General features: G+C 59.4%; 3 protein-coding genes across 18 annotated transcripts in view; 1 reads left to right on the top strand and 2 right to left on the bottom strand.

Annotated features, from left to right (window-relative positions):
* MAPK8IP1 (mitogen-activated protein kinase 8 interacting protein 1) overlaps positions 1-13,654 on the top strand; it is a 20,790-nt gene extending 7,136 nt beyond the window's left edge. Inside the window, exons 1-12 of one of the 7 annotated variants that reach the window (XM_001113132.5) lie at positions 3,699-4,169; positions 5,298-5,403; positions 7,354-7,671; positions 9,197-9,278; positions 9,564-10,376; positions 10,558-10,633; positions 11,181-11,353; positions 11,647-11,756; positions 11,916-12,032; positions 12,169-12,239; positions 12,349-12,447; positions 12,846-13,654. In XM_001113132.5, coding sequence (XP_001113132.2) covers positions 4,099-4,169; positions 5,298-5,403; positions 7,354-7,671; positions 9,197-9,278; positions 9,564-10,376; positions 10,558-10,633; positions 11,181-11,353; positions 11,647-11,756; positions 11,916-12,032; positions 12,169-12,239; positions 12,349-12,447; positions 12,846-12,918 — 2,109 coding nt within the window. In that variant the 5' untranslated portion in view covers positions 3,699-4,098 and the 3' untranslated portion in view covers positions 12,919-13,654. Of the gene's footprint in view, positions 1-3,698; positions 4,170-5,297; positions 5,404-7,353; positions 7,672-9,196; positions 9,279-9,563; positions 10,377-10,557; positions 10,634-11,180; positions 11,418-11,539; positions 11,757-11,915; positions 12,033-12,168; positions 12,240-12,348; positions 12,448-12,845 lie in introns of those variants that run through there. The other 6 variants (XR_013403882.1, XM_077963019.1, XR_013403881.1 and 3 more) reach the window with 6 other exon arrangements.
* Positions 12,187-17,216, bottom strand: FREY1 (Frey regulator of sperm-oocyte fusion 1). 3 transcript variants are annotated; one of them, XM_077963068.1, is made up of 4 exons: positions 16,307-16,444; positions 14,693-14,773; positions 14,055-14,128; positions 12,187-13,883 (listed from the first exon to the last, which is right to left on the bottom strand). In XM_077963068.1, the coding sequence occupies exons 2-4, from the start codon at positions 14,763-14,765 to the stop codon at positions 13,746-13,748; spliced, it is 285 nt and encodes a 94-aa protein (XP_077819194.1). In that variant the 5' UTR covers positions 14,766-14,773; positions 16,307-16,444; the 3' UTR covers positions 12,187-13,745. The 3 variants fall into 3 exon arrangements, with proteins under 3 accessions (XP_077819194.1, XP_002799615.2, XP_077819193.1); XM_002799569.4 differs by having other exon boundaries at positions 14,336-17,216; XM_077963067.1 differs by lacking the exons at positions 14,693-14,773; positions 16,307-16,444 and having other exon boundaries at positions 13,727-13,883; positions 14,055-14,435.
* Positions 16,824-25,264, bottom strand: PEX16 (peroxisomal biogenesis factor 16). Of its 8 annotated transcripts, none has more exons than XR_013403906.1 (11): positions 24,842-25,264; positions 24,549-24,635; positions 23,031-23,107; positions 22,516-22,649; positions 22,281-22,381; positions 21,417-21,497; positions 21,127-21,279; positions 20,942-21,014; positions 20,350-20,749; positions 18,064-18,128; positions 16,824-17,472 (listed from the first exon to the last, which is right to left on the bottom strand). XR_013403906.1 is itself a non-coding variant. In XM_077963060.1 (11 exons), the coding sequence occupies exons 1-11, from the start codon at positions 24,951-24,953 to the stop codon at positions 17,414-17,416; spliced, it is 1,062 nt and encodes a 353-aa protein (XP_077819186.1). In that variant the 5' UTR covers positions 24,954-25,264; the 3' UTR covers positions 16,824-17,413. The 8 variants fall into 8 exon arrangements, 6 of the variants coding, with proteins under 6 accessions (XP_077819186.1, XP_077819184.1, XP_077819185.1 ...); XR_013403907.1 differs by having other exon boundaries at positions 24,600-24,635; XM_077963060.1 differs by having other exon boundaries at positions 20,630-20,749.
* Positions 25,265-25,292: the final 28 nt, after the last annotated feature.

Here is a 25,292-nt window from a genome sequence, read left to right as displayed (position 1 = left end):
TTCAGGCCACAGATGAGAATTTGGGGCCCTTCCCCTAAGGACCTGAAGAAGCTATTAAAGGGCTCTGAGCTGGGGAAGAGGGACCAGACCAGATTTGTATTTCAGGGTCAGCTTTGCTGTCATTGCCTGGTGGAGAGTGGCTGGTAGAGGAACCAGAGGGAAATGGGGAACCCACATAGGGTTGAGCAGCCAGTCAACAGGTGTCTTGATAACTCATTGGGAGCCAGCTTCGTTCTCAGCACTTAGAGGGCTGCAGAGAGGCAGGCTGGACCCCTGGACCACACGGGCCCTCTGTCACAAGAGAGGCCTGTGGGGCATTGTGGCCAGGACCCAAGGTCAATCAGTTGGCATCCTTACTTCACCACAGCGCAGCCAGGAATGCAAAGGCCAAAGAATGGCATCCAAACAGCCAATGCCTGGCTCAGATTCGGCCTTGCTCAGCTAAAGCCTCAGCACTTTACCACTTAACCCTTACTTTACATACACTTCTAACTCAGCCTACTACTGAGCTGAAATAGTCCATCAGAAAGGGCAGGACTGCGGTTGGTAGAAATGCGACCCAGCAAGGCAGGGGAAAAAGGCCGGAAACCAACATCAGAACACAAAAGGCATGTTTGTTCAGGGCCATTTAGGAAAGCACAGCTCAGGGTGGGGTGGGAGCAGGGGCTGGCATGGCCAGAACTGTGAGGAGCCGGCAGGGCCAAAAGCAAGGACTGAGGCAGCAGGGTAGGAGGAATCAGGTGAATGCAGGAACAGGGGCCTCACGTAGAAAGGTCAGGGTGGTCTCCAGAGACCAAACTCATGGCTCAGAGCCACCAAACGTTAATATGGATGACGTCTGAAGGATCACAGCACCCAGGATAGACAAGCAGGTCTGAAGGGTGGGCAGGGGCTGCTTCTACAGGAGGCTGCTGAAACTTCCAGACCCAGAGGTGAGGGAGGCCGGCCTGTGGAGGGCTGTAGGATTCAGTTTGGAGGCCTACTGGTGCTAAGGCTGCCATGAGCAGGGTGGATCAAGCAGGACAGGAGGAAACCGTCCTCTTTTCCCCTTCCTTCTCCCCTCCATCCTTTCCTCCCTCCTCCTTTCCCTCCTTCCTTCCCCACATTGACCTTCCATGAGCCTTCAGGGACCAAGCATCTGTTTAGCCTTCTCTCCATAAAGGAACCCCCAGGGTTTTGGCTGGGAGGCCAGAATATCTGGTGCCTGGAAAAGAGGAAAGGGCAGAGTCTTGGATGGGGGGTGACTTGCAGAGGGGACTCTTTGACCAATCAGCCCCCCTGGATCCTGGGTAGTGACCTCCTACTCACACAAACTCCATTCTGCTAACCCTCACCAGCCCTCTGAGGTGGGTGGGCAGGGATTGGTGGCTTCATCCTGTATGTGGGAAACTGAGGCATAAGGCACCTTATGTCTAAGCCTTAGTGTTCCTCATCTGTAAAATGGGAAAAATGGAACAAACCCTCTCCCAAGGTTGTTGCAATGAGGATTAAGAGAGATGCATGGCATAAATGTTGGGGCCGGGATGGGGCAGCTTCAACGTGAAAGAGTCAGGATTTATTTCAGGCCTCCCGCTTCCAAGCCTGATACGGTGATCATTCTTCCATCCTGCCTTACTTATGAGAGGCACCCAAAAAGTTAGACAAATCATCCCCCTTAACCCACCCCAGTAGGGCCAGGGATCAGCCATGGGTTCTCTGACCCCCAGCCCAGTATTCTTTCCAGCATTGTCCAGTTAAAGCCCACTGCCCTCAGCTGTACCAGAAGATGCTGCTGTCCTTGCCTCACCCAGACCTATTGTCCAAGGAAGTGGGAATATCAGGTGATGTTGAAGGTGTGGAAACGAACTGAGAAGCCTCTAACCCAGGTCTAAGCCAGACCCCGCAGGCCCTGCTCCAGCCTGCAGTTCGAGAGGAGCAGGTGGAGGCGGAGGCTGTCCTTTGACAGACATCTAGCAGGCTCATGCTGAGCACCCAGTGTGTGCAGGATGAACTCGCCAGCTCTGCCCTCCAGGAGCAAGGGGAGGAAGGGGTCTTGATCACCTGCTGGGTACAGTATAGGGTCATCAGTCAGGGTGCTGTGTACAGGCCCCATCCACCTTTGGAGCAACCAGGGTTGGGGAAGTGGGTGTTTCTGAGGGAGGGCTGGCCCTGTCTGCTGCACACACTACTATACATCCAGGCAGATGGTGACATCAGCCGCATGCAAGGGCTGGGAGGGCTTCCTGGAGGAATGGGCTTAACTGAGCACTCTTCCAGCAAGCATGCTTTGAGAGTCTGCCATGTGCTCCATCTGAGCACTGGTTTTGACACAGGGCCCACGCGGACTACGCATGGAACCGGAGGCCTTGTCTGCAGGCACAGGAGCCTGCTGCTAGCGGAGAGCCTTGAGGGTTCCAAGTGGGGCGGGAGGGATGATGGCATTTCTGGCAGTTTTGTCTGATTGTCTGATAGTGGCAGGTGAAGTGGGATGGTGCAGGCATGGGGAGACTGAGGCAGACAGGCCAGTGGGGACATCTGGGAGGGCAGAGGCTGGACTAGGGCTTGGCAATGAGGAAGAGGAACCACGTGTGAGGAGACACAGATATGTGCAGGGGGGCCGGGCGCCTTGGCTCATGCCTGCAATCCCAGCACTTTAGGAAGCTGAGGCAGGCAGATCACCTGAGGTCAGGAGTTCAAGACCAGCCTGGCCAACATGGTGAAACCCCGTCTCTACTAAAAATATAAAAATTAGCTGAGCGTGGTGGTGCACACCTGTAATATCAGCTACTCAGGAGGCTGAGGCAGGAGAATCACTTGAACCCAGGTGGCAGAGGTTGTGGTGAGCCAAGATCATGCCATTGCTCTCCAGCCTGGGTGACAGAGTGAAACTCTGTCTCAAAAAAAAAAAAAAAAAGTGCAGAGGTCACTGACAGAGCAGGGGCATTTGAGGGCACCTCTGGGTCAGCAGTCCTGCAGCTCTCCCATGCCATCTGAGTCCCCCTTTGCACCACTGGCCTTCTCGGTGACCATCTGGGCAGCCAGTGTGAATTGAACACTTACTTGGTGTCGGCCACTGGGTTACTGTCCCTGAGCTAGAGATGCCACCCTGTCCTGGACGGATGCAGGAGGGCTGCTCTGGCTTCTGGGCCAGGCCCTCCTCCCCAGTTCCACCCCAGCTGGCCGGCCACACCCTCCCCATGGCCCGGGGAACCACCACCCTTGGGCTGCAAGTCAGAAGTGACCCTACAGGGCACCTTGTCCATCCAGCCCCCATCCCCCACCCCTCTGTGCAGTGCCCTCCAGGGGCCTCCAGGTTCTGTTTATGTCACTCCAAAGGGACAGGAAGCTCGTTACCACCCAGCAGCCCTTCCAGCTCTGCTCTAAGGGCCCAAACACTGGCCCGCCCTTAGCTGTGGCTCTGGCGCCTCCTGCATCCATAGGCCCTGCCTTCCTGGGTCCTGAAGGCTTTGAGCCCTGGCTGCAGGAGGAGGCAGCCCAGATCAAATCCAGTCTGGATGCATCCTGGGCCCACAGAAGCCTCCCAGATGAGGTCGGAGGGCTGAGCCTATGGCAGTGCGAACGGAGTGTTCATTCTTGAGGTGTTTGGGAAGTGCCCCCTCATCTCCCACCTGGCACCCTGACTGGGGCACTGGCCCTTTAAAGCCAATCAAGGGCTGGCTTTTGGGGGGAAACATCCTAGATTTCTGCCATCTACTTACAAGCCTGGGCCAGGGAGGGGGGCCACCTCAGTCCCCGACAGGGGCATTGGAAGGGCAGGTGGAGCCAGTGGCATTGATTGAAGTAACCTGATCCCGTGAGGGAGGCGGCCACAGTGACAGCAGCGCAACGGCCAGCTGGGAGGAAGCTGCCTGCAGCTGAGGGCTGCGTTGGGAAGAGCTGGGGCTGGGACCCGGGTCGGCAGCTGCAGCCTCCTCTCCTGGCCTATCTATTTTTAATGAGCTCCCCAGGCTTCTGCAGCGGGCAGGACGCAGAAAGACAGGCCCAGGCGGTGGAGGCCAGAGGCCCCCAGCCCTGCCCTGAGCCCTGGCCCCCGCACCCTTCTGGGCATGAGAGGGCAGCCCTGGGGCCCCGCAGCCCCCCTGCCGGGCAGGGCTCTCCATGCAGCTGGTGCTGAAGATGGATTCGAGCCCAGACAATGACAGCTGGTTGGAGGATCAATGGGAGCGCTGGTAGGGGCTACCGGGGCTGGCAGGGGTGGAGACCAAGCTGGGGTGAGCTCCATCGAGCTCAGGGTCTCTATTTGGTCTGATTGAGGCGAGCGGCAGGGAGTCTAGGCCTCCTAGGTTCCCCTGGGGGCTAAGCCACCATCTCTCCTGGGTGACCTTGGACTCGTGGGTTTCCCTTGCTCTGTGCCTCAATTTCTTGGACTTATCTGGGAAAAGCCTCATACATTCTTCCCAACTTCCCAAATGTTCTACCCTCCAGCAAGCCAGGCAGAGTGCCCAGGACTAGAGGTGAGCAAGAGACAGGCTGCCTTGCAGTGGCTAGCCCAGCTCTGCATTCTGAGGTGGGGACTCAGGGCTGGCCTAGGGAGAGGGGGGTTCTGGTGAAGCTGGTTAGTGTTGTAGTGCCCCGGTGCTCTGAGCTGTCTCCTGAGCTTATAACACCTCTGATTCCACCTGGGGCTTTTCCTGACCCCATGTGTGCAGCCTCCTGTTCAGGGTCCTTACGATGGAAAAGGAGAAGATTTTGTGGTTGAAGAGATGAGACCACCAAGTGCACAGCATGAGGCTATAGTCCTTTCTGGAATAGGCTGAAACTACCCACACCAGATTTTCCTTCGCTTGTTCCCTGGGCTCAAGGGGCATGAGTCTTCCTGAGCTGGGGCGTGGGGCCCTCCTTTGAGGCTGCTGCCAGCACCTCGGGTCTTGCTACTGCAGAGGTTGCACTGGGAGCTCTCCTACTCCAGGCTTGCTGCTCTTCTCAACTCCATGGATTCTCCATGGTGAACTGGCCTTGGCACCTGCCTTGACCCTGGGAGGAGGCTCTGACCAGTTAGGCCTTCTAAGCACTGCCTGCTGGTTGGCAACAGAATGACAACTCCCAGGGAGGAGCTGGAGTAACCCAGAGCCGCCTCTTCCGCTGCCACCCTAGGAGGATTGCCTTTTGGCCCGAGCCCCATGCTCTTTCCCTGCCTGCTGACTACCCCCTGCATTGACACAGATGGACCCCAAATCCTGTCCTCTGGGGGCTGTGTTCGGCCTTCAAGAGGCTGCCCCCTGAAAGAGGTAACAGGGAGATGTGAGCGGGCATAGCAGTGCCCCTGAGTTGTAACTTTGGCTTCCTGTCCCCACCAGGCTCACCCACGACATCAGCCTGGAGGAGTTTGAGGATGAGGACCTCTCGGAGATCACTGATGAGTGTGGCATCAGCTTGCAGTGCAGAGACACCCTGTCCTTACGGGTAAGGGTGAGCTCCCAGGAGCTCCTGAGTGGGGTGGCAGGAAGACTAGGGACGGGGTAAGGGCATCCCCATATCGATAAAGGGGTTTCAGGTCTGTGCTGGCACCCTCATGAAATGAAATGATGTGCAAGAAACATAGGTATACTGCTTGGCATGTCTTGGGTGTACAATCAGAATTTTATTTATTATTATTATTATTATTACCGCTGTCGGGGACTAAGGCAGGAAGTAGCTCCTTCAGCTGCCCACAAGATGAGAGAGGTAGGAAGTCTTGAGACCTAGGGCATTAACAATTAGGACCAGACTTAAGGGAGACTCAGGGCTACCCTAAATCCTTTTGGGAGCAGCCCTGGAAAGGGCCTGAGGCAGACAGGGTGGAGTCTGGTAGAATCTGCAGTGCTTTGAGGCAGGAAGAAACAGCCAAGGCACTCCTGGAATAACTCCTGTGGCTGCTGGCTGCTATACACCAGACAGATGGCACTGCATGGCCTCCCAGACCATCTCTGGCCCCTAGTCCTAAAGGCCCCCACTGAGGAGTTTGCCCAGCATTGCTGCTGGTTTGGGCCCTTGGCTTTGTCCTAGGGAAGATGACTGTCTCCTGTCCCTAAAGATCTGAATGCTGCCAGGAAGTCCCCAGCACCTGGGGAGCTGCGGTCAGATGGGGATCCCAACTATGTCTTTTCAGAACAGGAAGAAGGGGCTGGCTAGCCAGGAAATGGAGGACAGAGCACAGGGGTTGGTTTTAGAGCCCAGAGCTCCTCTGAGCCCCCAAGAGGGCAGGTAGCCAGATATGGTGTCAGGAGAGTGGTTACCATAGGAGCATGCATTATGCCTTGGGGAGGGGGTGCCTGTCTCTGTGTTGACCTCCTGCTACCCCCAGAGACTCAGTAAGCTCTGCCAGGCAAGAGGAAACCAAGGGGTGTGGATAACCCCCTAGTCCCCAGTACCCCAACCTTCCACTCTCCGGCCAGGCCAGGAAGAGGCAGAGGCCTCTAGATTTGGGGAATGGTCTCAGGGCCCTGACTTAGCTTCTCAAAGGTCAGGCACCTGTTCTGGACTCTCACCCTGCCCTCTCCCCCAGCTGCACTAGCAGAGCCTTGGAGAGGGTTGCCCCCCAGCTAGGCAGGGCCCCCAGGCACTACTGGCCAGAGGTGTGCCCCTGAGGGGCCTCAGACAAGCTCCAGCGGGCTTCACACACGTTCCAGTGAGTACTCAGCTCTCTTGGAGGTTGGGAGGCAGTAGTGTTGTCCCCACTCAACTGATGAGGGGCCTGAAGGGTCAGGGGATCTGTCCAAGGTGCCAGGGAGTTGGCGGCAGAACTGGAGCTAGGATGGGGCTCTGCATCTTCAAGGCAGACTCGTGGAGGGCCGATCTCGGGCTGGAGGGGCCTGGGCCGGCTGGCTTAGGACGGGGCTTCCACCGCCTTGGTTCGGGGGCCCCGCTCGCCCCTCCCCCTCGGCGTCCCCTTCCCATCCCTTTCAGGTCTCCGCCGTTCCTTGCCTGGCTGAGCCTCAGTTTTTCCCGTTTTCCTCAAGTCGCCTTCAAATACTATTTCCCCCGCCCCCATCCCTTGCCGCCCCCCCCCCCCCCCCGAACTCCTTGGCGACCACTGAGTCCCCATAGCAACAGCGGTGACTTCACTCTGGGCTCGGCTTACAACCCCAGTGAGGTCACCGGCCGTTGCCAGGGGAACGGGAGGGCGCAAGGAGTCCGGGGTGGGGACTGTGGGGAGGTGCAGGCAGTCAGAGGCACGGCTGGAGCCGGGAGGCGGCGGCCTCGCGCTTCCTAGCGGCCGGCGGGCGAGAGCGCCCCAGTCTCCAGCGGCCCCTGCTCCGCTCGCCTCGTGCCCCCTTCGCGCAGCAGAATGGACTCGCCCGGGAGGGGGGCGGTGCAAGCGGCCTCGGCCCCGCCCCGGCCCCGCCCCCTGACGCCCCTCCGTGCGCCACGCAGCCCCCGTGCGCCGGGCTGCTCTCTGCGGGCGGCGGCGGCGCGGGGAGCCGGTTGCAGGCCGAGATGCTGCAGATGGACCTGATCGACGCGGCGGGGGACACTCCCGGGGCCGAGGACGACGAGGAGGACGACGACGAGGAGCGCGCGAGGAGGACGACGTCGGGAGCGGGGCCGCCCAAGGCCGAGTCCGGCCAGGAGCCGGCGTCCCGCAGCCAGGGCCAGAGCCAAGGCCAGGGCCAGGGCCCGGGCAGCGGGGACACGTACCGGCCCAAGCGGCCCACCACGCTCAACCTCTTCCCGCAGGTGCCGCGGTCTCAGGTGAGGTGCCAACGCGGGGGGCGGCGCCCTGGGCCGCCGCGGAGATGTGAGGGGGAGCGCAGAGGGGCTGCAGCGGAAGGGGACACCCACGGGTCCAGTGTCTGGGGACAGCGCCTGCATAGAGGCCGCAGTGGCTTGCTCCCGGGGGTGGGATCCGAGCAGCGGGCAGAACCATCCTTAGGAAGAGGGCTAAGTCCAGCTGGCCGGGCTTGGAGCCTTGAGGCGGGATTGAAGGAGGAAAGGACTGGGGTTTGTAGAGGAGTAGGGAATTAAGAGAATGACGCTCTGAGGGGTTCGAAGGGTTTGGAGCGTGGGACCGCAGGCTGTGGCAGGGTTTCTCCTTTAGGGTATGGGGTTCCTGATGAAAGCGGGGTAGAAGCAGGGCCTGGAGAAAAGGGCATCCGAAGTGGTCATCGTCGGGGAGGCCATGGGAGATTGTGGCGAGGTGGGGATGGGGAGCTCAGGGGCCACAGGCCGTTTGAGATCTGGGCAGCTGGGGATTCCCGGAAGGCAGGGGAGAGGAATGGGGTATGGAGCTGCTTGGCTAAGTTGGGGGCCTAGGGCCCCTGGGAGGGTGGCTGGATGCCAAGGAGAGTTGAATAGGGTTGGGGGAGCCGGCTGTGGCCCTTTGTCTTCCAGGCTCATCAGGAGAAGTGCAGGGAAGGAGCTCCTGGGAGGTGGGGCTGCTGGGGCTGCAGGGAAAGGCTTGGTCCCTTTCCCAGGATCCTGTGAATGGCTTTTGGCAGCCTGGCTCAGGAACGTGAGGGCTTGGGAGAGAGCTCCCAGGGGAGGGAGCCTCCGTGGAGTGGAGGGAGCCCTGTGTGGGCATTGTGGGGAGGGGTCCCGGGGCTGAGAATGTAGAATGGGCAGCCCGGGATACCCAGGAAGGAGGGCTGCTGACAACTGCATCTGTCAGTCCTCAGTCACGTGCCACTGTGGTGCGGGGTGCAGGAAAACTCTGTTATGGATTTGTCACTGGGATGATTCATCCCTGTCCCCCAGGCCAGCTGCTGGGGAGACCCTTCCTTGTGCTTTTTCCAGGCTCTACCAGAAGGTTCCCACCCCTTCTAGGCCATAACTTCCCAAGCTCCAGAGCAGAGAATCACCTGTCTCTGACTTGGGCTGGATTTGAGCATTTTCCAAGTAACCCTCAGTGTCTGGGACTGGGTATCTGACTGTGTCTCCAGAGAGCTCCTGCTTCTCTTCTCCCCCACCTCCTACCCCTCTTGCCACCACACACATTGACCATCACCACCTTTGTTAAGGGTGATAAGAGCATCTCCCTGAGGGTTGACCAGCTTCCCTGAGCAAGGCGGAAGGCCATCCGGAGCCAGCAAGCCTGGCTGTGACTTGCCACCCTTCCTGCCTGCTCCAGAGGAGAGTTGGGAGTGAGGCCTTTGACAGTGGAGGCGGGGTGAACACAGCAAACGGCCCTAGGGATGGCCTGAGGGGGCAGGGCCGGGGCCTCCCTGTGCCGGGCACTGTTGACCACTTCCATCACAAGAGCCTTTTGTTCCCCGCACAGGACACACTGAATAATAATTCTCTGGGCAAAAAGCACAGTTGGCAGGATCGGGTGTCTCGATCATCCTCACCCCTGAAGACAGGTAAGTCAGGGCCCTTTTCCTTACCTGGACCTCCGCCTGCCCTGACTCAGTCCCCACTGCAGAGAGCAAACCCTGCAGTCTCCAAAGGGCTGAGTAGAGGTAAACTGTCCACCCACATCCCTGCACAAGCCCATCCAGGGGGTGAGATCAGTGGTAGCGTGAGGGAGTTGACTGGCCCCAGAGAGGCTTTGTCTTGGTTTCTGTGTCACCAAGCTGAGAGTGGCGGGTGCAGGCAGCTGGGAGTTGGGAGAGAGCCCCTGCCTTCATGACCTGCCTGCTCTCCAGGGGAGCAGACGCCGCCACATGAACACATCTGCCTGAGCGATGAGCTGCCCCCCCAGAGCAGCCCCGCCCCCACCACAGACCGGGGCACCTCCACCGACAGCCCTTGCCGCCGCAGCACAGCCACCCAGATGGCACCTCCGGGGGGTCCCCCTGCTGCCCCGCCTGGGGGTCGGGGCCACTCGCATCGAGACCGAATCCACTACCAGGCCGATGTGCGACTAGAGGCCACTGAGGAGATCTACCTGACCCCAGTGCAGAGGCCCCCAGACCCTGCAGAGCCCACCTCCGCCTTCCTGCCTCCCACTGAGAGCCGGATGTCGGTCAGCTCCGATCCAGACCCTGCTGCCTACCCCTCCACGGCAGGGCGGCCACACCCCTCCATCAGTGAAGAGGAGGAGGGCTTCGACTGCCTGTCGTCCCCAGAGCGGGCTGAGCCCCCAGGCGGAGGGTGGCGGGGGAGCCTGGGGGAGCCGCCGCCACCTCCACGGGCGTCTCTGAGCTCGGACACCAGCGCCCTGTCCTACGACTCGGTCAAGTACACGCTGGTGGTGGATGAGCACGCACAGCTGGAGCTGGTGAGCCTGCGGCCGTGCTTCGGAGACTACAGTGACGAGAGTGACTCGGCCACCGTCTATGACAACTGTGCCTCTGTCTCCTCGCCCTATGAGTCGGCCATCGGAGAGGAATATGAGGAGGCCCCCCGGCCCCAGCCCCCTGCCTGCCTCTCCGAGGATTCCACGCCTGACGAACCCGACGTCCATTTCTCCAAGAAGTTCCTGAACGTCTTCATGAGTGGCCGCTCCCGCTCCTCCAGTGAGTCAGCAAGGGGAAGCAGTTGGGGGGTGGGGGTTCCCTAGCGGGACAGAGCCAAAATGCGAAGTGTTCTGGGAGGCGACCCCAGGCCCCATCTGGTTAGGACTGAGGCTTCTACCTGCCCCGCTAAACCTGGATCAGAGCTGCGACCTCCCATCCAGCCATACCCCCTCACCTGCAGGTGCCGAGTCCTTCGGGCTGTTCTCCTGCATCATCAATGGGGAGGAGCAGGAGCAGACCCACCGGGCCATATTCAGGTGAGAGCCATGGGCTGGCTGGGCCTGGCCACGCAGCAGTTTGGGCCACACACCACCCTCCATTTGTCACCCCTACATGGCCTCAGCCTAACCCCTGCCATCAGCATTCGTTGATCCACTCAGCCCTGGGAGGACAGTGTCCACTCTCTAGGGACTCAGAGTATGGTGACAAAGAGGATGGCTACGGTGAGGGATCCCAGGACTGCGCACCTAGTCTGGTCGGGGGCAGGGCACCCAGGAGGGTGACCAAGAGGATGCCTGCCCACACCCCACCTGACCCTTCTCTAGACAAAAGCCTGCGCTTCCCACAGCCTCTCCATTTTAGAGGGTCCCTGCCCGCACCCTCCCTTGGCCTGTGTTTCCTCAACGGCAGACGCATGTTTGCTTGACCTTGCTCTCCCCTGGGGTTAGCACTGCCACAGGCACACAGGATGCTTTTGCAAATGTTTACTGAAATGACGATGCTGCTGTGGCTCCCAGACTGCAGAGTAGGCCTGGCCGGACAGGCCCTGGTGCCGAATTTCTCACCTGTCCTTGCTGGGGACAGGTTTGTGCCTCGACACGAAGACGAACTTGAGCTGGAAGTGGATGACCCTCTGCTAGTGGAGCTCCAGGCTGAAGACTACTGGTACGAGGCCTACAACATGCGCACCGGTGCCCGGGGCGTCTTTCCTGCCTATTACGCCATCGAGGTCACCAAGGAGCCCGAGCACATGGCAGGTAGCGTTCCCTGCCTGGCCTGTGCCCCCAGCCACCACATCTGTCTGCCCTGACTTGCTGCTGGGTGAACGTGTACTCCAGATCTTAGCCAGACAGGTGGGGGGCTGAGTGGAGGTGATTTTAGGTCCTTTTCACGATCGAGCAAAGTGAGGCCCGGCCAAGTTGGGCAGCCAGGGATTGTGGCAGCCTGTGTGGGCTCTGCCATTCCCTGTGCCTTACCCGCCCTCCTTCGCTTGGCTGCTCAGCTCCCTCCTGCTGTTTCTGCCCCTCCTCAATTCACACTTGCTTTCCAGCCCTGGCCAAAAACAGTGACTGGGTGGACCAGTTCCGGGTGAAGTTCCTGGGCTCAGTCCAGGTTCCCTATCACAAGGGCAATGACGTCCTCTGTGCCGCTATGCAAAAGGTACCTGAGCCCTCTCCCTTCTCCTCCCTTGGATGCTCCCTGGGGCAGAGGAATACAGGTGTCTAGAGGCAGTAAAGGCCTCAGGGCTCAGGCCCTGGGACAGGAGGGATCAGCAGAGGAACAGACAGCAGCTGACGTGGCTCCGTGTGTCACCTATAGATTGCCACCACCCGCCGGCTCACCGTGCACTTTAACCCACCCTCCAGCTGCGTCCTGGAGATCAGCGTGCGGGGCGTGAAGATAGGCGTCAAGGCCGATGACTCCCAGGAGGCCAAGGTGACTCCTCCCAACCCAGCCCCTTCCTTCCATGGCCCCCAGCTTTCCCCCAAGACTTGGAGTGAAGAGGCCGTCTCCTCTCACCCTCATTGCAGGCCAGGTGACCGCCCTCTTGCTTCTTTTCTCCCTCCTGTAGGGGAATAAATGTAGCCACTTTTTCCAGTTAAAAAACATCTCTTTCTGTGGATATCATCCAAAGAACAACAAGTAAGTGGGGGTGGGATGGCAGTGGAGGAGGCACGGCTGGTCTGCAGCCTTCAGGTGGTTGGGTGTGGGCCGAGCCCCTGTCCCAGCACAGACAGACCTGTCCCTGCAGGTACTTTGGGTTCATCACCAAGCACCCCGCCGACCACCGGTTTGCCTGCCATGTCTTTGTGTCTGAAGACTCCACCAAAGCCCTGGCAGAGTCCGTGGGGTACGTGTGCATCCTGCTGAGCACCCAGCCCGAGGGAGCACACCTCATCCCAGGCCCTAGGGCTGCTTCCTGGTGCTCAGCTTTGCCCCTTGGTTTCCCCCGCAGCTCTGGAGAACCATCTCCAGACCCCAGTGCAGTGGCCTGGAGGGAGGGTGGCAGGGCAGGGCGAGCCTGAGGAGTGGCTTCCAGGCTTGGTAGCTGCTGAGCCACGTCTTCAGCTGACATCTTACTGGGAAATGCAATGGCAATTCTGTAGAGAACAGAGCCAAGTGGCCCCGGCCAGAGGAACCAGAGCTGCATTCAGGCCCCAAGGCTCCGGTGGGAAAACCCTGGGTCGTGATCCCATTCCTCCCTTGCCAGTGGCGGTCTGAGCCATCTGTGTGTCCCCTGGCTTCTAGGAGAGCATTCCAGCAGTTCTACAAGCAGTTTGTGGAGTACACCTGCCCCACAGAAGATATCTACCTGGAGTAGCCGTGCAGCCCCGCCCTCTGCATCCCCCGGCCCTCAGGCCAGTGCCAGGACAGCTGGCTGCTGACAGGATGTGGCACTGCTTGAGGAGGGGCACCTGCTACCACCAGGGGATGAGGAAGTGGGGGCTGCTGGCCCAGGGTAGGGGAGGGTGGGGCAATGGGGAGAAGCAAATGCGGTTTATTGTAATATATGGGATTAGATTCATCTATGGAGGGCAGAGTGGGCTGCCTGGGGATTGGGAGGGGCAGGGCTTGGGGGGCAGGCCTCTGGCAGAGAAGGATGTCCATTCCAGGAGCACATGGCCCTGCCCCATCCTGGGCCTTACCTCCCCTGCCAGGGCTCGGGCGCTCTGGCTCCTGCCTTGATGAAGCCCGTGTCCTGCCTTGATGAAGCCTGTGCCACCTGCAAGTGCCCACCCTGCCCCTGCCCCAACCCCCACCGAAAAGCCGTGAGCTCAGGCTGAGCCCAGCCACCTCCCAAGGACTTTCCAGTGAGGAAATGGCAACACGTGGAGGTGAAGACCCCGTTCTCAGCTCCGTCATTTGCGGGACTTTGGGTGGCTCCTGCCACTGACCTCACCGGCATGCTGGCCTGTGGCAGGCCTAGGACCTCAGTGGGGAGGAGGAGCTGCCGCAAGGCCCTGTCCCAGCAGGAGGGAGGCTTCCTGACTGACACAGGCCAGCCCCATCTTGGTCCTGTCACCCTGGCCCCAACTATTAAAGTGCCATTTCCTGTCTGGACTGCAGTGGATGTATCTGTATGGACTCCTCCTGTCCCCATCTCACTCCCAGCCCAGGAAAGCCAAGCCTTTGTCATGTGTAGTATCTTTATGGGGGCCTTGGGTCATAGGTGTGCGTCGTAGTAATACTCAGCAAGGTCGGGCCCATCCCGCTTGCGCTGCTGGGCCCGGGACAGGCGGGGTCGAGGCCCTCGCGGCCACGGGTGCTTGGGGAGGATGCCATAGTCTAGAGAGAGAAAGGAGGGCATGGGTGGGAGGGGCAGCTGGCACCCTTGAACATATGTGGTTTGGGATGACAAGCCCCTGAAGGCTGGACTTGGGGCACCCCTTAGGGGAGTCTCCACTGTCAGGGAGGGGCAGGGGAAGGGGAAGGGGAAGGGGACGAGAGAGATACTACCATCCACCAGGCCGGAGAGTGGCTGTGAGAGTTCCAGGGGTGCGGAAAATGCCTCAGGAACAGACTGCTGAGACCTGTGGGAGAGGTTGGGGTGCTCGGCCCTGGCCCAGAAAGCCACCGCCACCTCCTTGTGAATGGGGGGATGGCCCAGTGTGGGGGCACTTGGCAAGCCCTCCAACACCCAGGGTACCAGGGCCAGCCAGCCCCACTCCAGAGAGGGGAGGGGCAGCACCTCTGCCATCCAGCCCGAGTGCCCTGCCCCTCCGTGCCCCAGGAGTCACCTCAGAGGCTGGGAGTGAAGCAGTGCCACTGCCAGGATAAGGTGGAGGAAGAGGCTGAGCCCAGCCCGGGGGTGCAGAGCCCCCAGCATGGCGAGAACCATCTCCTACACAGGTCCCAGCTCCTGTCGTCCCTCTCCTGGCAGGACGGAACCTGTTGCCAGTTCCCAGGGCCACCTCACAAAGGGCCTTCATTCCAGGCTTGCGTCAGCACCTGCAGGGCCAGCAACCTCCACCCTGAGGCTTTTGTTCTTATTGATGCTGTTGGCTAATAGGTGCCAAACCTGATCTTGTTCTAGTGTCGCTGCCCAGGGAATCAGGGCACACACTGTACAGTCAGATCTCAGCTGAGGTCCTGACCTTGCCTCTTGGTAGCCAGACAAGTCACTTCATCTCTGTGTGCCGGAGTTTCGTCATCTGTGATGTAGTCCATAACACACCCTACAGACACAGGCCCTCCGAAGAGGGCAGGGGCTCCTCACCACCCAGAGCCCCAGCCATTCAAACAGCCTCCCCAACTCCCGCTAGCATAGCAGGAGGTACGGGCAGGTCCTGCCAGCTGAGGAGCCCAGAGTGGGTCTTTCAGCTCTGCCCATCTCAGGGTCTACGTGACAGGGAGTGTCCAGGCTCCCCATGTCCCCGGCTCAGGACCTCTCTCTCTCTCGGCTGCCTGCAGCTTAGAGCGGCCTGAGGCTAGATGGATGGCTTCCAGACGTGGTGGCAGAGCTCTGGACCTGCCCCTCAAATGCAGGCTTCAGGAGGGCAGGGACAGCTTTGTTCACTGGAATCTGCAGCCCTGGACCCCTGGTAGGCGCCCAGTGAGCACGTGCAGCTCGGCCCTGCACTGGACATCCTCCCCTCGCAGGCCTGGGCTCAGCTGCAGGTGCCACCAGAAGGCCTCTGGCTGGCTCCTGGTTCTCCACTCAGCAGCCAGGCTCAGTCCACTTATACCTGCAGTGCGAACCTGGCTCACCAGAACCACAGCAAGCCTTCAAAACAAAGTTCCTGGCCCCACCCCAGATCTGTAGTATCAGAACCTGAGGGGTGAGCCCAGGGCTCTGGAGCTTTGGTAATCCAGTTGCTTGAGACGGCCAACCTGCTGGCTGGCCTAGCCGCTCTCCTCTGACGGCCGAGGGCCCCAGGGAGAGAAGTCCCTTGCTTCCAACCCTGGCTCCTCCAGTGGCCTCATTCATGCTCCTGGTCCTGAGAACCCAAGGCTGACAAGTTCTTGGGGTTCCTTCAGCCCAGTCACCCCCTGCATGTTGTCCCTGCACTCACTTCCCAGTGGCCACCTCCCTTTGTAAGTCCTGGAGACAACACGTCTCCACGAGCCTGCCTCAGCATCCTGTGCACACCAAGGCTCGCTCTGCCAGGAACCTGGAATTCTGTCCACTCTGCCTAACCCCAAAGTCCCTCGTCCTTTCTGCTCCTCGTCTCCTAGACACCATCTTCCTCCTCCACGCCAGCCCCCAACACTAGCTGGGGTTACCCCAATCTCCCTCTCTCTGCTGCCACTGCCATTGCCCCTCCCACTGCTACAGACCACTGCCTCCAATGTCACGGCCCCCATTCTTCCACCTCTGCCCGCCAAAGCATCCTCCACCAGGCTGCTGGAATTTTTACAACACAGGCCCCTCCCTGCCTACCACAGACCAGGTCCAAGTTTCTTCCCTGGGCATGTGATGCTGTGTTCAGTTTGGCCCTGACCTTCCCCTCCAGCCTTCAGCTCCCACCTCCCAAGGCTACACACAGCCGTGACCCCGGGCACACAGCCGCCCCTTGCAGGCTGCCTATCGAAAAACTGGACAGTTCTACCGGCTTCAAGCCTGCCTGAGTCAAGGCTTCGCCAATGGAGCCTGATGAAACCCTTCACCTCTGTCACCACTGCAGGCAGGCAGTCGCCACTACCGGGCCACCCCCAAGCTAGACCCCACTCTAGACATGCCACCTCCTCCCAAGCCCCCAGTGTGGCACCTGCATCCACGTGCCTGTCTCCTCTGTTGGTGAGAGGCGGAGGACAGGGGTCCGTGCTTCACTGCTGGTTTCTGATGGCTGGGCATGTGCCCAGAAACGCCTGTTCCACTAAGCTGGAGACCATGGGAGCCCAGGCAGCCCCTGTGGGTGAGGGCCTGGGGGGCGCTCCTCAGAGGGCCCTGAGGAAAGCAGCGTGTCTGGGAGGAGCTGAGGCATGGAGGACCCAGGTGCAGATGGAGCCCTCTCTGTGGGTTTGAAACTCTAGCAGGAGAGGCTGGCTCTTCACAGGGCCAGTGGCTGAGGACAGGCTAAGGTCAGGGAGAAGAGCAGCCTGCAGCCCACCCCGTCCAGGCCCTCCCCCATAGCAGCTTACATGGCTCCAAGTGGACCCGACCTCTGGAGCCTGTAGGGCGAGTGTGGGGAACCCCCGCTCATACCCCCTGAACTGGCCCTGGCTTCCTCCCCAAGCCCGTCCAGCTCCCACTTCCTCCCCAGTACTGGCCGGTGCCGGACGTCCTTTTTCTAAGGAAGAAAAGCCTTTTACTCTCAACCAAGGATGCAGGGCTTGAAGTGCCACTTGCGTGGGAGCCAGGCTCACTGTTCACCAGGCTCTGTCATAGGGAGGCTGACAACACCATGGCCTTGGGCTGCCAGAGCCACACGGCCCTGCAGAGCAGGGGCAGGCAGAGGGCCCCGGCCATAAGACACGCTGGGCAGCGTTCAGGCATCACCCAGGTTCAGCCTTCCTGCCCTCACCAGGGGCCAGCGAGAGAGCAGCAGTGTTCGCTCCTGTGGCTGCCGAGGCAAGCGGCTTCCCAGGCTCCATGAGGTGAAGTTACCGCTTTCTGTGGGAGAGGAGGCTGGATTCCACTCCTGGTGAAGGCTTCTTGGCCCAGCAGTGACAAGGTGCGGGTTGCAGTGGCATCGTCACAGGAGGGCGCAGTCAAGAGGGTCCCGGGAAGAACGCTGGTGGCGACCAGGGCTGTGTGCAGGGCCTGGCCGGTAGGCACGGAAAGGCCGCACGCTGGGACGCTGCTGGAGTCAGTTTTATTAGGGAAGGGGGCCCCCTGCCCCGCCCCTCCCCACACCCTCCTTCCGGGAGGTCTGTCAGCCCCAACTGTAGAAGTAGATTTTCTGCCAGGTGGGCAAGTAATCCATGAGCGGCCCTGCAGTGGGAGAGGGACACGTCAGGGCGGGCCAGACCCCAATCTGCGCTGTGGCGCCACATACAGCACCTCACCCCTGCGGCCCAGGAGCCCGGCTGGCTCTCTTGCCCTGCCCCTAGGGAGGCAGCATTGCAGGGGACTCTGGCACCATTTACAGACGAGGACCCTCAGGCCGAGGGAAGCTCAGCCAGGGTAGGCACTGAGGGGCCTGAGTCCGGTCCAGTCACCCAGTGCAAGCCCAGTGGGCCTCTGCTGAGGGAGGATCTCAGCAGCCCGGTGGACTGCTTCTCCACCACTGAATCCCCCCACGATGACATGGTCCCGTATTGCTCCAGGATACTGTGACCAGAAAAAGGCTGGCAGCTGATGTGGTCTAACAGTCGCCCCACCACTGGACACCCTCCTTCCAGCCACCCCTGGCTCCTCAGGCCACCCTGGCTTTGGCCAGGGTAGTCCCACCCAATCCTGACTTCCCGACTTCCTCTCCTGACTGTGCCAAGAATCGAATTGCAAGGAGACACAGGAGTCAGGAAGATGGGGCACGCATGCGCCTCCCAGCACTACAGTCATCACGTCCCCGCCCCAGCTTACTTGTGACCAGGCCAACGCCAGGGATGTGGTCGGCCAGCAACTGGAGCAGGAAGAGGATCCTGGCCCTGGCGGAAGCAATAAATGGGGAGCAAGTTGAGTTGGGGGGGTCCCTGCAAACCAGGAGGCCCAGAGGCCTTCGCTTTCGAACGCAGCGCATTCCCAAAAACAAAGGTGACTTTTTTGGGAGCTAGGAGAGAGCCCGGTACACACGGGCGAGACCTCTGGGGTTGGCTCTGGCCTCCACGCCTTCCACCAGCTCAGCTTCGGGGTGGCCGCTGGCCCACAACACCTCCTCCCATTCCTCCTTTAACTTCCACCGACATCCAACACCAAAGGCCTCTGGAGGGTCATGTGTGGAGCAGCGCCCGGGCAGTATGGAGGCAGGTTCAGGGAAGACAACCCCACCCTGCCCTCGGGAAGCCCCCAATCTGGCAGAAGCGCTGGCCTGCATGGAAACCTCATAAGCCACCACCAAGAGCAGTCAGGACCCTGGGAGGAGACACAGTACTGAGGAGGGCACATTTTGGTTCAGGGGAAGGGCAAGGGCCAAGGCCCTGATTTTTAAGAGATGAGGGTTTTCCACAGGGGAACTCGGGTGAGAAGAGGATGCTGATGACAATACATAGTGCTAGGTGCTTACTACGCCCCACGCACTGCCGTATGCGTTAGTCACTGAACCTCCGAAAGTGGGTGCTGTCATTATGCCCACCTTACAGGTGAGGAAATGCGGCACAGGGCATCAAATAACTTGCCCAAGGCCACACATCTGGAAGGCAGCCTGGCTCCTTATGTGTCTGTCTGAGCAGCAAGAAAAGAGGAAGGTTGGCCGGGTGCAGTGGCTCACGCCTGTAATCCCAGCACTTTGGGAGGCCAAGGCGGGCGGACCACCTGTGGTCGGGAGTTTGAGATCAGCCTGACCAACATGGAGAAACCCCATCTCTACTAAAAAATACAAAATTAGCCAGGCATGGTGGCGCGTGCCTGTAATCCCAGCTACTCGGGAAGCTGAGGCAGGAGAATTGCTTGAACCCGGGAGGCGGAGGTTGCGGTGAGCCGAGATCACGCTGCCAGCCTGGGCAACAAGAGTGAAACTCCATCCCAAAAAACAAAAGAAAAGAGGAAGGCCGGCTGGGCGCAGTGGCTGTAATCCCAGCACTTTAGGAGGCCAAGGCAGGCCTTTGTTTCCCCAAAGGACAGGGAGCAGGGTCCAGAGAGATGCCAGGGTACAGTCCGGAAGGAGCAGCCTTAAGTTTTTTTTTTTTGTTTTAAAAAAAGAGACGGTGTCTTGCTCTGTCACCCAGACTGGAGTGCACTCACACGATCTCGGCTCACTGCAACCTCCGCCTCCTGGGTTCGAGCGATTCTCCTGCCTCAGCCTCCTGAGTAACTGGGACTACAGGCACCTGCCACCACGCCTGGCTAATTTTTGTATTTTTAGTAAAGATGGGGTTTCACCATATTAGCCAGGATGGTCTCTATCTCCCGACCTCATGATCCGCCTGCCTCGGCCTCCCAAAGTGTTGGGATTACAGGTGTGAGGCATCATGCCTGGCTAAACTATGCCAGTTTTGTTGTTGTTGTTTTCTGTTTTGTTTTTTTTGAGACAGGGACTTACTCTGTCACCCAGGCTAGAGTGCGATGGCGTGATCATAACTCACTGCAGCCTCAACCTCCTGGCCTGATCCTCATGCCTCAGCTTCCTGAATAGCTGGGACTTACAGGCACACACCACCATGTCTGGCTAATTTAATTTTTTTTTTTGTAGAGATGGGTTGCCCAGGCTAGTCTCAAACTCCTGGCCTCAAGCAAACCTCCTGCCTTGGCCTCCCAAAGTGCTAGGATTATAGGTGTGAGCCACTGCTGCCCAGCCTATGCCAGTTTTTATGTAGTTATTAGGTCCCAGACAAAGGGGGTCCCGGGAGCCTTGTCTGTCTCACAGTCCCAGCCACTGCACAGGGTTCCCCCATCAGACTGTGGCCTAACCTCACGCAGTCACAGTGGCACTGGTCCCAAGCTGCCCCCTGCTCAACCCAGCAGGCCTCTCTGAGGCTGGGAGCTCTGGAACCTCACAGGTGACTTGAGTGGGGGCTGGGCCAGGCAGGGAGGGCCAGGCAGGGAAGGCCAGGGGAGACCATGGGTTTGGGATCTAGCTCTACCACTGGCCAGCTGGGTGTCTTTAAGTTGCCCAACCTCCTTGAACCTCCAGGTCCTCCTCTGAGAAGTGAGGATAAGCCAAACTATTTGGCAGGAAGAAGTGGAAATGAGCTAGAGGCCATGGGCGCTCACCCTGTTGCCATCCCTGTGGGCCACCTGGCAATGCCCTCAGCCCTGCCCTCAGTGCCTCTCCTGCCAACCAATGTTTAAGTTCCTGCTCAAGTGGCCTGATGGCCCGGAGAGCTCTGCGGGCGGAATGGCTGGCATTGGTTGACTGCTACCCAGACAACACACAGTGGGTGCTCGGTGAAGCCAGGATGAGGCATGGGGGAGGGAAGGCACCAGCAGGGACCGGAGCACCAGTGCCCGCATGCCGGCCCTCTCCCTGGCTGAGGGTGGCCTGGGTGCTCACTCGGAGAAGCGGTCGTAGAACGGAGAGCGGAGCAGGTAGTACAGCAGCAGGATGGTCCGGCGCCGCAGCTCCCGCCGTTCCCTCCGGGTCAGGCCCTTTCTGTCACTCAGGAGGCTCAGGCTGGGAGGCAGGTAGGACATGGTCAGGGCCAGGGGCATGATCTAGGCCCACGGAAGGGGAGGAGCCATGGGCTGGGTGTCCAGAGGGGCAGCAACAGGAGGAGCAGGGGCTGCTACTGCCCCGCCTACGTGAGGCCGGGATTGTAGCAGAAAGCCCAGAGGAGAGTGGAGCCCCGGGCGGGCCCAGGCTCACCTGGTCACATCCACAACACCAGCCAAGAGCCAGGGTTTCCACGACCTCTGACCCCACAGCCCCAGGCTGAGCACTGACGGCCAAGGCGTCAAGGATGTCTCCAGCACAGGGACCTTGCTCGGCGCACCCCCCACTCAATCCCCAGCCCACAGTGCCAGCCCTATCCTGCCCCGCGCTAAGGATACAGTGCAGCAGCGGCCGGGCAATGTACAAAAACTCTGCGATGGTCTCCTGCAGCCCCAGGGGGGTGGGGGTCGCACTCAGCTCCTCGTGGTGCTGCTGCTGCCATCCCTCCCGCTGCTGGGGAGCTCCCCAGTGCCTGGAGTGCAGGGACGGCGCTAGAACACAAGGGCAGCAGATGAGCGAGCCAGGCCCGGGCTGGGGCAGGGGAAGGTGGCTGCTGACCAAAGCCAGTCCCTCAGGCCCAGGCAGACACAGCACCTAGGTGCCCAGGCCAGCCACATCCTCCACTTACTATTCTGGAGGGTTCGCACCACCCGGTTTGACCGCTTCCCCACGTAGGACTGCTCATGGCTGCCATGGCTGTGGTCACCATCTAGCAGGGATAGACAGAAGGCCATACAGTCAGAGTGACATGCTTCCAGCGGAGCCTGCAAAGAACATGCATGTAGTGAATGCTCAGGGGCTAAGGGGAGAACGGATGAGCTTCTACTATGGCAACAGCTGAGTCAAGGGAACTACAACTGGGGTGGTGGCTCAGCACGAGACCTGTCCACAGAGGAAAGCACTCTGCAGCCCTCCCTGGCCTGGGGAAAGCTCAGCATAGCTGTGGCCAGAACCAGCCTCCTGGAACCCATGGACAAGCAAGGCAGGGAGGGCCCAGCCTGACCACATCTATGGGGACCACAGCACCAGAGGGGCTGTCTCCTCTCAATCCTTTGCCTTCAAAACAATCATGATGAGAGGCAATGAACTGCCCCCACTCAATGTCCAGAGAGTGAGGCCCAGCAGCTGACAGGATGGGCTCAAAGCCCTGAAGGGACAGATGTGGCAGGTTCCCTGCCTTCTGCCTCTACAGGCTGTGGCTCTGGACACAGAACCAGGCCCAGAGGCAAGGTTGGCAGCATCCCATCTGTTCCCTCTTCCTGCAGGCCACAAAAATGAATGACTCTGGCCATGACAAGTACTGGGTTTGTGTTCTGATTTTGTCCCTAGCCGCATCACTGTCTTCTTCATCGAATACAGGGCAATGAGAACAGAGGTGGTGGGGTCAGGTGTGCTCCAAAAACAGATACTACTGTATTCATGCTGGTTGGATCTAAATCCTCAAGTTAGTCCCACAGCCCATTCCACTCTAGGGCTTGGGGAAGTAGCTCACCCGGGGGCTGTGCCTGGGTCTCTCTGTCCAGTGGAACGATGGGGGGTGAGGTCTGGAGGCCAGCCTTGAACCAGAGCAGCAGGAGCATCCGCAGTACAGCCCTGGGTCGGGGAGTATGTCAGGGCTGTGGGGAGGTGGCTAGCCGGCGGGAGGTCAGGGATGCTCTGCTGAGCACCATCTGTGTAGTTGGCCTGCGTCACCCCGACCCAGGACCCCCTCCACAATCCCAACCTACTTGGCCAGTTGGATGAGGGCGATGACAAGCCAGCGGCCCACTTCGCCCCACACCTTGGCAGCTCCCATCTCCATGAACACCTCCACGCACTCCAGCACGCTCAGCCATGTCAGCAGCTTCTGCTGGGACAGCGACTGCAAGAACCCCAGGCCAAGAAGTCAGGGGGCTGCCTGTTGTCCCAGGCCCTTCTCCTAGGAGGGAGCTTCTCTGACAAGAGATGTGGACTTGCCCCTTTCCAAGACTAACTGTGCAGGTGTGAGTTCAAACACCAACTCCACCACTAACAGGCTGGGGGACCTGAAACAGCTGACTCTACCTCTCTTCATCTGAGACAGTCTCTTCATCTAAGATGGAATACTCACACTTTACAGCTCACCTAATGAGATGGTTGAGGCTCAGATGGACATAGGCCTGTCTCATACTCCATGAGACACGTGCTGCATGCATGGGCTAGCTGCTACTATTTCATTCCTGAGTCCCCATGCTTCCCACCCTGTTCCTGGCAGAATTCTCACCACAGGCAACTTTTTCCGAAGCTCCTTCCGTAGGATCCCGTCATTGAGCAGCACAAGCAGGTTAGAGGCGGAGTACACTGAGGGGTAGAGTGTGGCCTTGAGAGGCTGGCTCTGCAACCTCCATCCCTCTCACCTTCTGCCCAGAGCTGCAGGGATCACATGTCACCTGCTCTGCTCAGACACCCACAGACTATGTGGAAACCAGCCTGCCTCTCTACCCACTTCCTCAGCACTCCCCTCTCCCCAACATGATCTCACAAGGGTGGTTGGACCAAGAAAGGATGGGTCAATCTCAGTGACAAGCCAGCTACTGCCCTGTCAGATGGCACTGGTCATCCAGCTGCCCACAACTGCCCATTGCTCTCTGAACTGCCACAGATATGCGGTCCTTCCTCCTGGCCTTTTCTCTCTCGGCAGCCTGTCCCTGAGGGTCTATTCCACCTCCACTTTTCCTTTTTCTTTTTTTTTTTTTTTTTTTTTAGACGGAGTCTCGCTCTGTCGCCCAGGCTGGAGTGCAGTGGCCAGATCTCAGCTCACTGCAAGCTCCACCTCCCGGGTTTACGCCATTCTCCTGCCTCAGCCTCCCGAGTAGCTGGGACTACAGGCGCCTGCCACCTCGCCCGGCTAGTTTTTTGTATTTTTTAGTGGAGACGGGGTTTCAGTGTTAGCCAGGATGGTCTCGATCTCCTGACCTCGTGATCCACCCGTCTCGGCCTCCCAAAGTGCTGGGATTACAGGCTTGAGCCACCGCGCCCGGCCCACTTTTCCTTTTTCTTTCTTTTTTTTTTTTTTTTTTGAGTCAGAGTTTTGCTCTTGTTGCTCAGGCTGGAGTGCAATGGCACGATCTCGGCTCACTGCAACCTCTGCCTCCTGGGTTCAAGCGATTCTCCTGCCTCAGCCTCTCAAGTAGCTGGGACTACAGGCACCTGCCACCATGCCCAGCTAATTTTTGTATTTTTAGTAGAGACGGTGTTTCACCATGTTGGCCAGGCTGGTCTCAAACTCCTGACCTCAGGCGATCCACCCGCCTCTGCCTCCCAAAGTGGCTGGGATTACAGGCGTGAGCCACTGCACCTGGCCTCACCTCTGCTTTTCAAAACCCACTTCATTCTTTCAGGACTGTGACAGCAGTCACTGGACAAACACTCTTGAGGTAGTTACCATCTGCAAATCCTGGAATCTGGGAGATCTAGACTCGAATCTTTGTTCTGGGACCATCAGTAAGTGTTCTCTAACCTCACTGAACTTCTTCCTTAAATGGACAGTGAGGACAATAACAGTTCCACTTAATATGACTGTAGGGAGGATTAACAAGTAAAGGTAAGAAAGGTACTTAGCCCAGCTCCTGGCCAGTAGTGAATACTCAGATAAGGTCCCCAGGCTGTCTCTTGACTTAGGGACATGGAAGGCCCAGGACAGTGAACAACAGACCTTGTTCCGATTCAGTCATAGCACAAGGAGTCTAACGGGCAGTCCAGGACCTCGGGTTGGGGTGTTCACCCGCTCTGGGGAACTCACCTGGGGCCAGGCAGCCGATCCCCCATCCCCCACCCCCAGAGCCCGGCTCACCCAGCTCTGACAGCTCGTGCGAATCGGCGAATCGACCTGGGGAGAGGGTACAGAGGGAGGTGTGAGTGAGCATCTGCCTTACATTTAGTCTTCAGGTCCCGGACGTCCCCTCCCTACGCCCTTTGGGAACCTGGATGGGTCTTCTCAAGCACAGCGATCACTACCCTGACTCCGCAGGGAAGGGGGCCACTGGGGTCATAGGTCAGGGCCCAGAAGGAACGGATCAAAGGTCAAGGTGGCACCTGCCAGCAGGTAACTGAGGCCCCGCACTGCCGTCTCCAGCTGGGCCGTGGCGGCCGGGTGACGAGTCACGTACTCCTGGTAGCGGAGGCCCAGGAGCCGCAGCTTCTCCATCCTGCCCTCGGCACCAACAGATCCACGGAAGGACCGTACGCCAGGCTGCGGCGCCCTGCTTCCTGCGCCCTCCTTCCTGCTTCCGGTCTTAGGCCCACCTCTCGGTTGCTTAACTTCCGCGGGCCAGAAGGCTGGTGACTTGAAGAGCCGGTGAACCACCCTTCACCCCATCTCTTGAACCACTTCCCACTCGGGTAGCGCTTAGCAACTGAGGGCCCAAACCCGGCCCCCTACTCCCTCAAGTCATTGGTTAACACGCTCACCGCCCCTGACCCGCCCAGTGTGATCGGCACCCAGCTCTTCCGTTTACTGGGTTGGCTGCCTTTGCGCCTGCGCAGT

Source organism: Macaca mulatta, chromosome 14 (genome assembly GCF_049350105.2).
Source record: "Macaca mulatta isolate MMU2019108-1 chromosome 14, T2T-MMU8v2.0, whole genome shotgun sequence".
NCBI lineage: Eukaryota > Metazoa > Chordata > Mammalia > Primates > Cercopithecidae > Macaca > Macaca mulatta.
This window is presented reverse-complemented; position numbering and strand designations above follow the sequence as displayed.

Excerpts from the sequence above, each read along its gene's own strand:
- PEX16 (XM_077963058.1), bottom strand. The coding sequence starts at position 24,953 with ATGGAGAAGCTGCGGCTCCTGGGCCTCCGCTACCAGGAGTACGTGACT. Across the intron at positions 24,636-24,841 it reads CCTCAGTTACCTGCTGGCAG|GTCGATTCGCCGATTCGCAC; the intron begins GTGCCACCTTGA and ends CCCTCTCCCCAG. Across the intron at positions 21,280-21,416 it reads GGTGCGAACCCTCCAGAATA|CGCCGTCCCTGCACTCCAGG; the intron begins GTAAGTGGAGGA and ends CTTGTGTTCTAG.
- FREY1 (XM_077963067.1), bottom strand. The coding sequence starts at position 14,295 with ATGGCAGAGGTGCTGCCCCTCCCCTCTCTGGAGTGGGGCTGGCTGGCC. Across the intron at positions 13,884-14,054 it reads ACTCTCCGGCCTGGTGGATG|ACTATGGCATCCTCCCCAAG; the intron begins GTAGTATCTCTC and ends TTCTCTCTCTAG.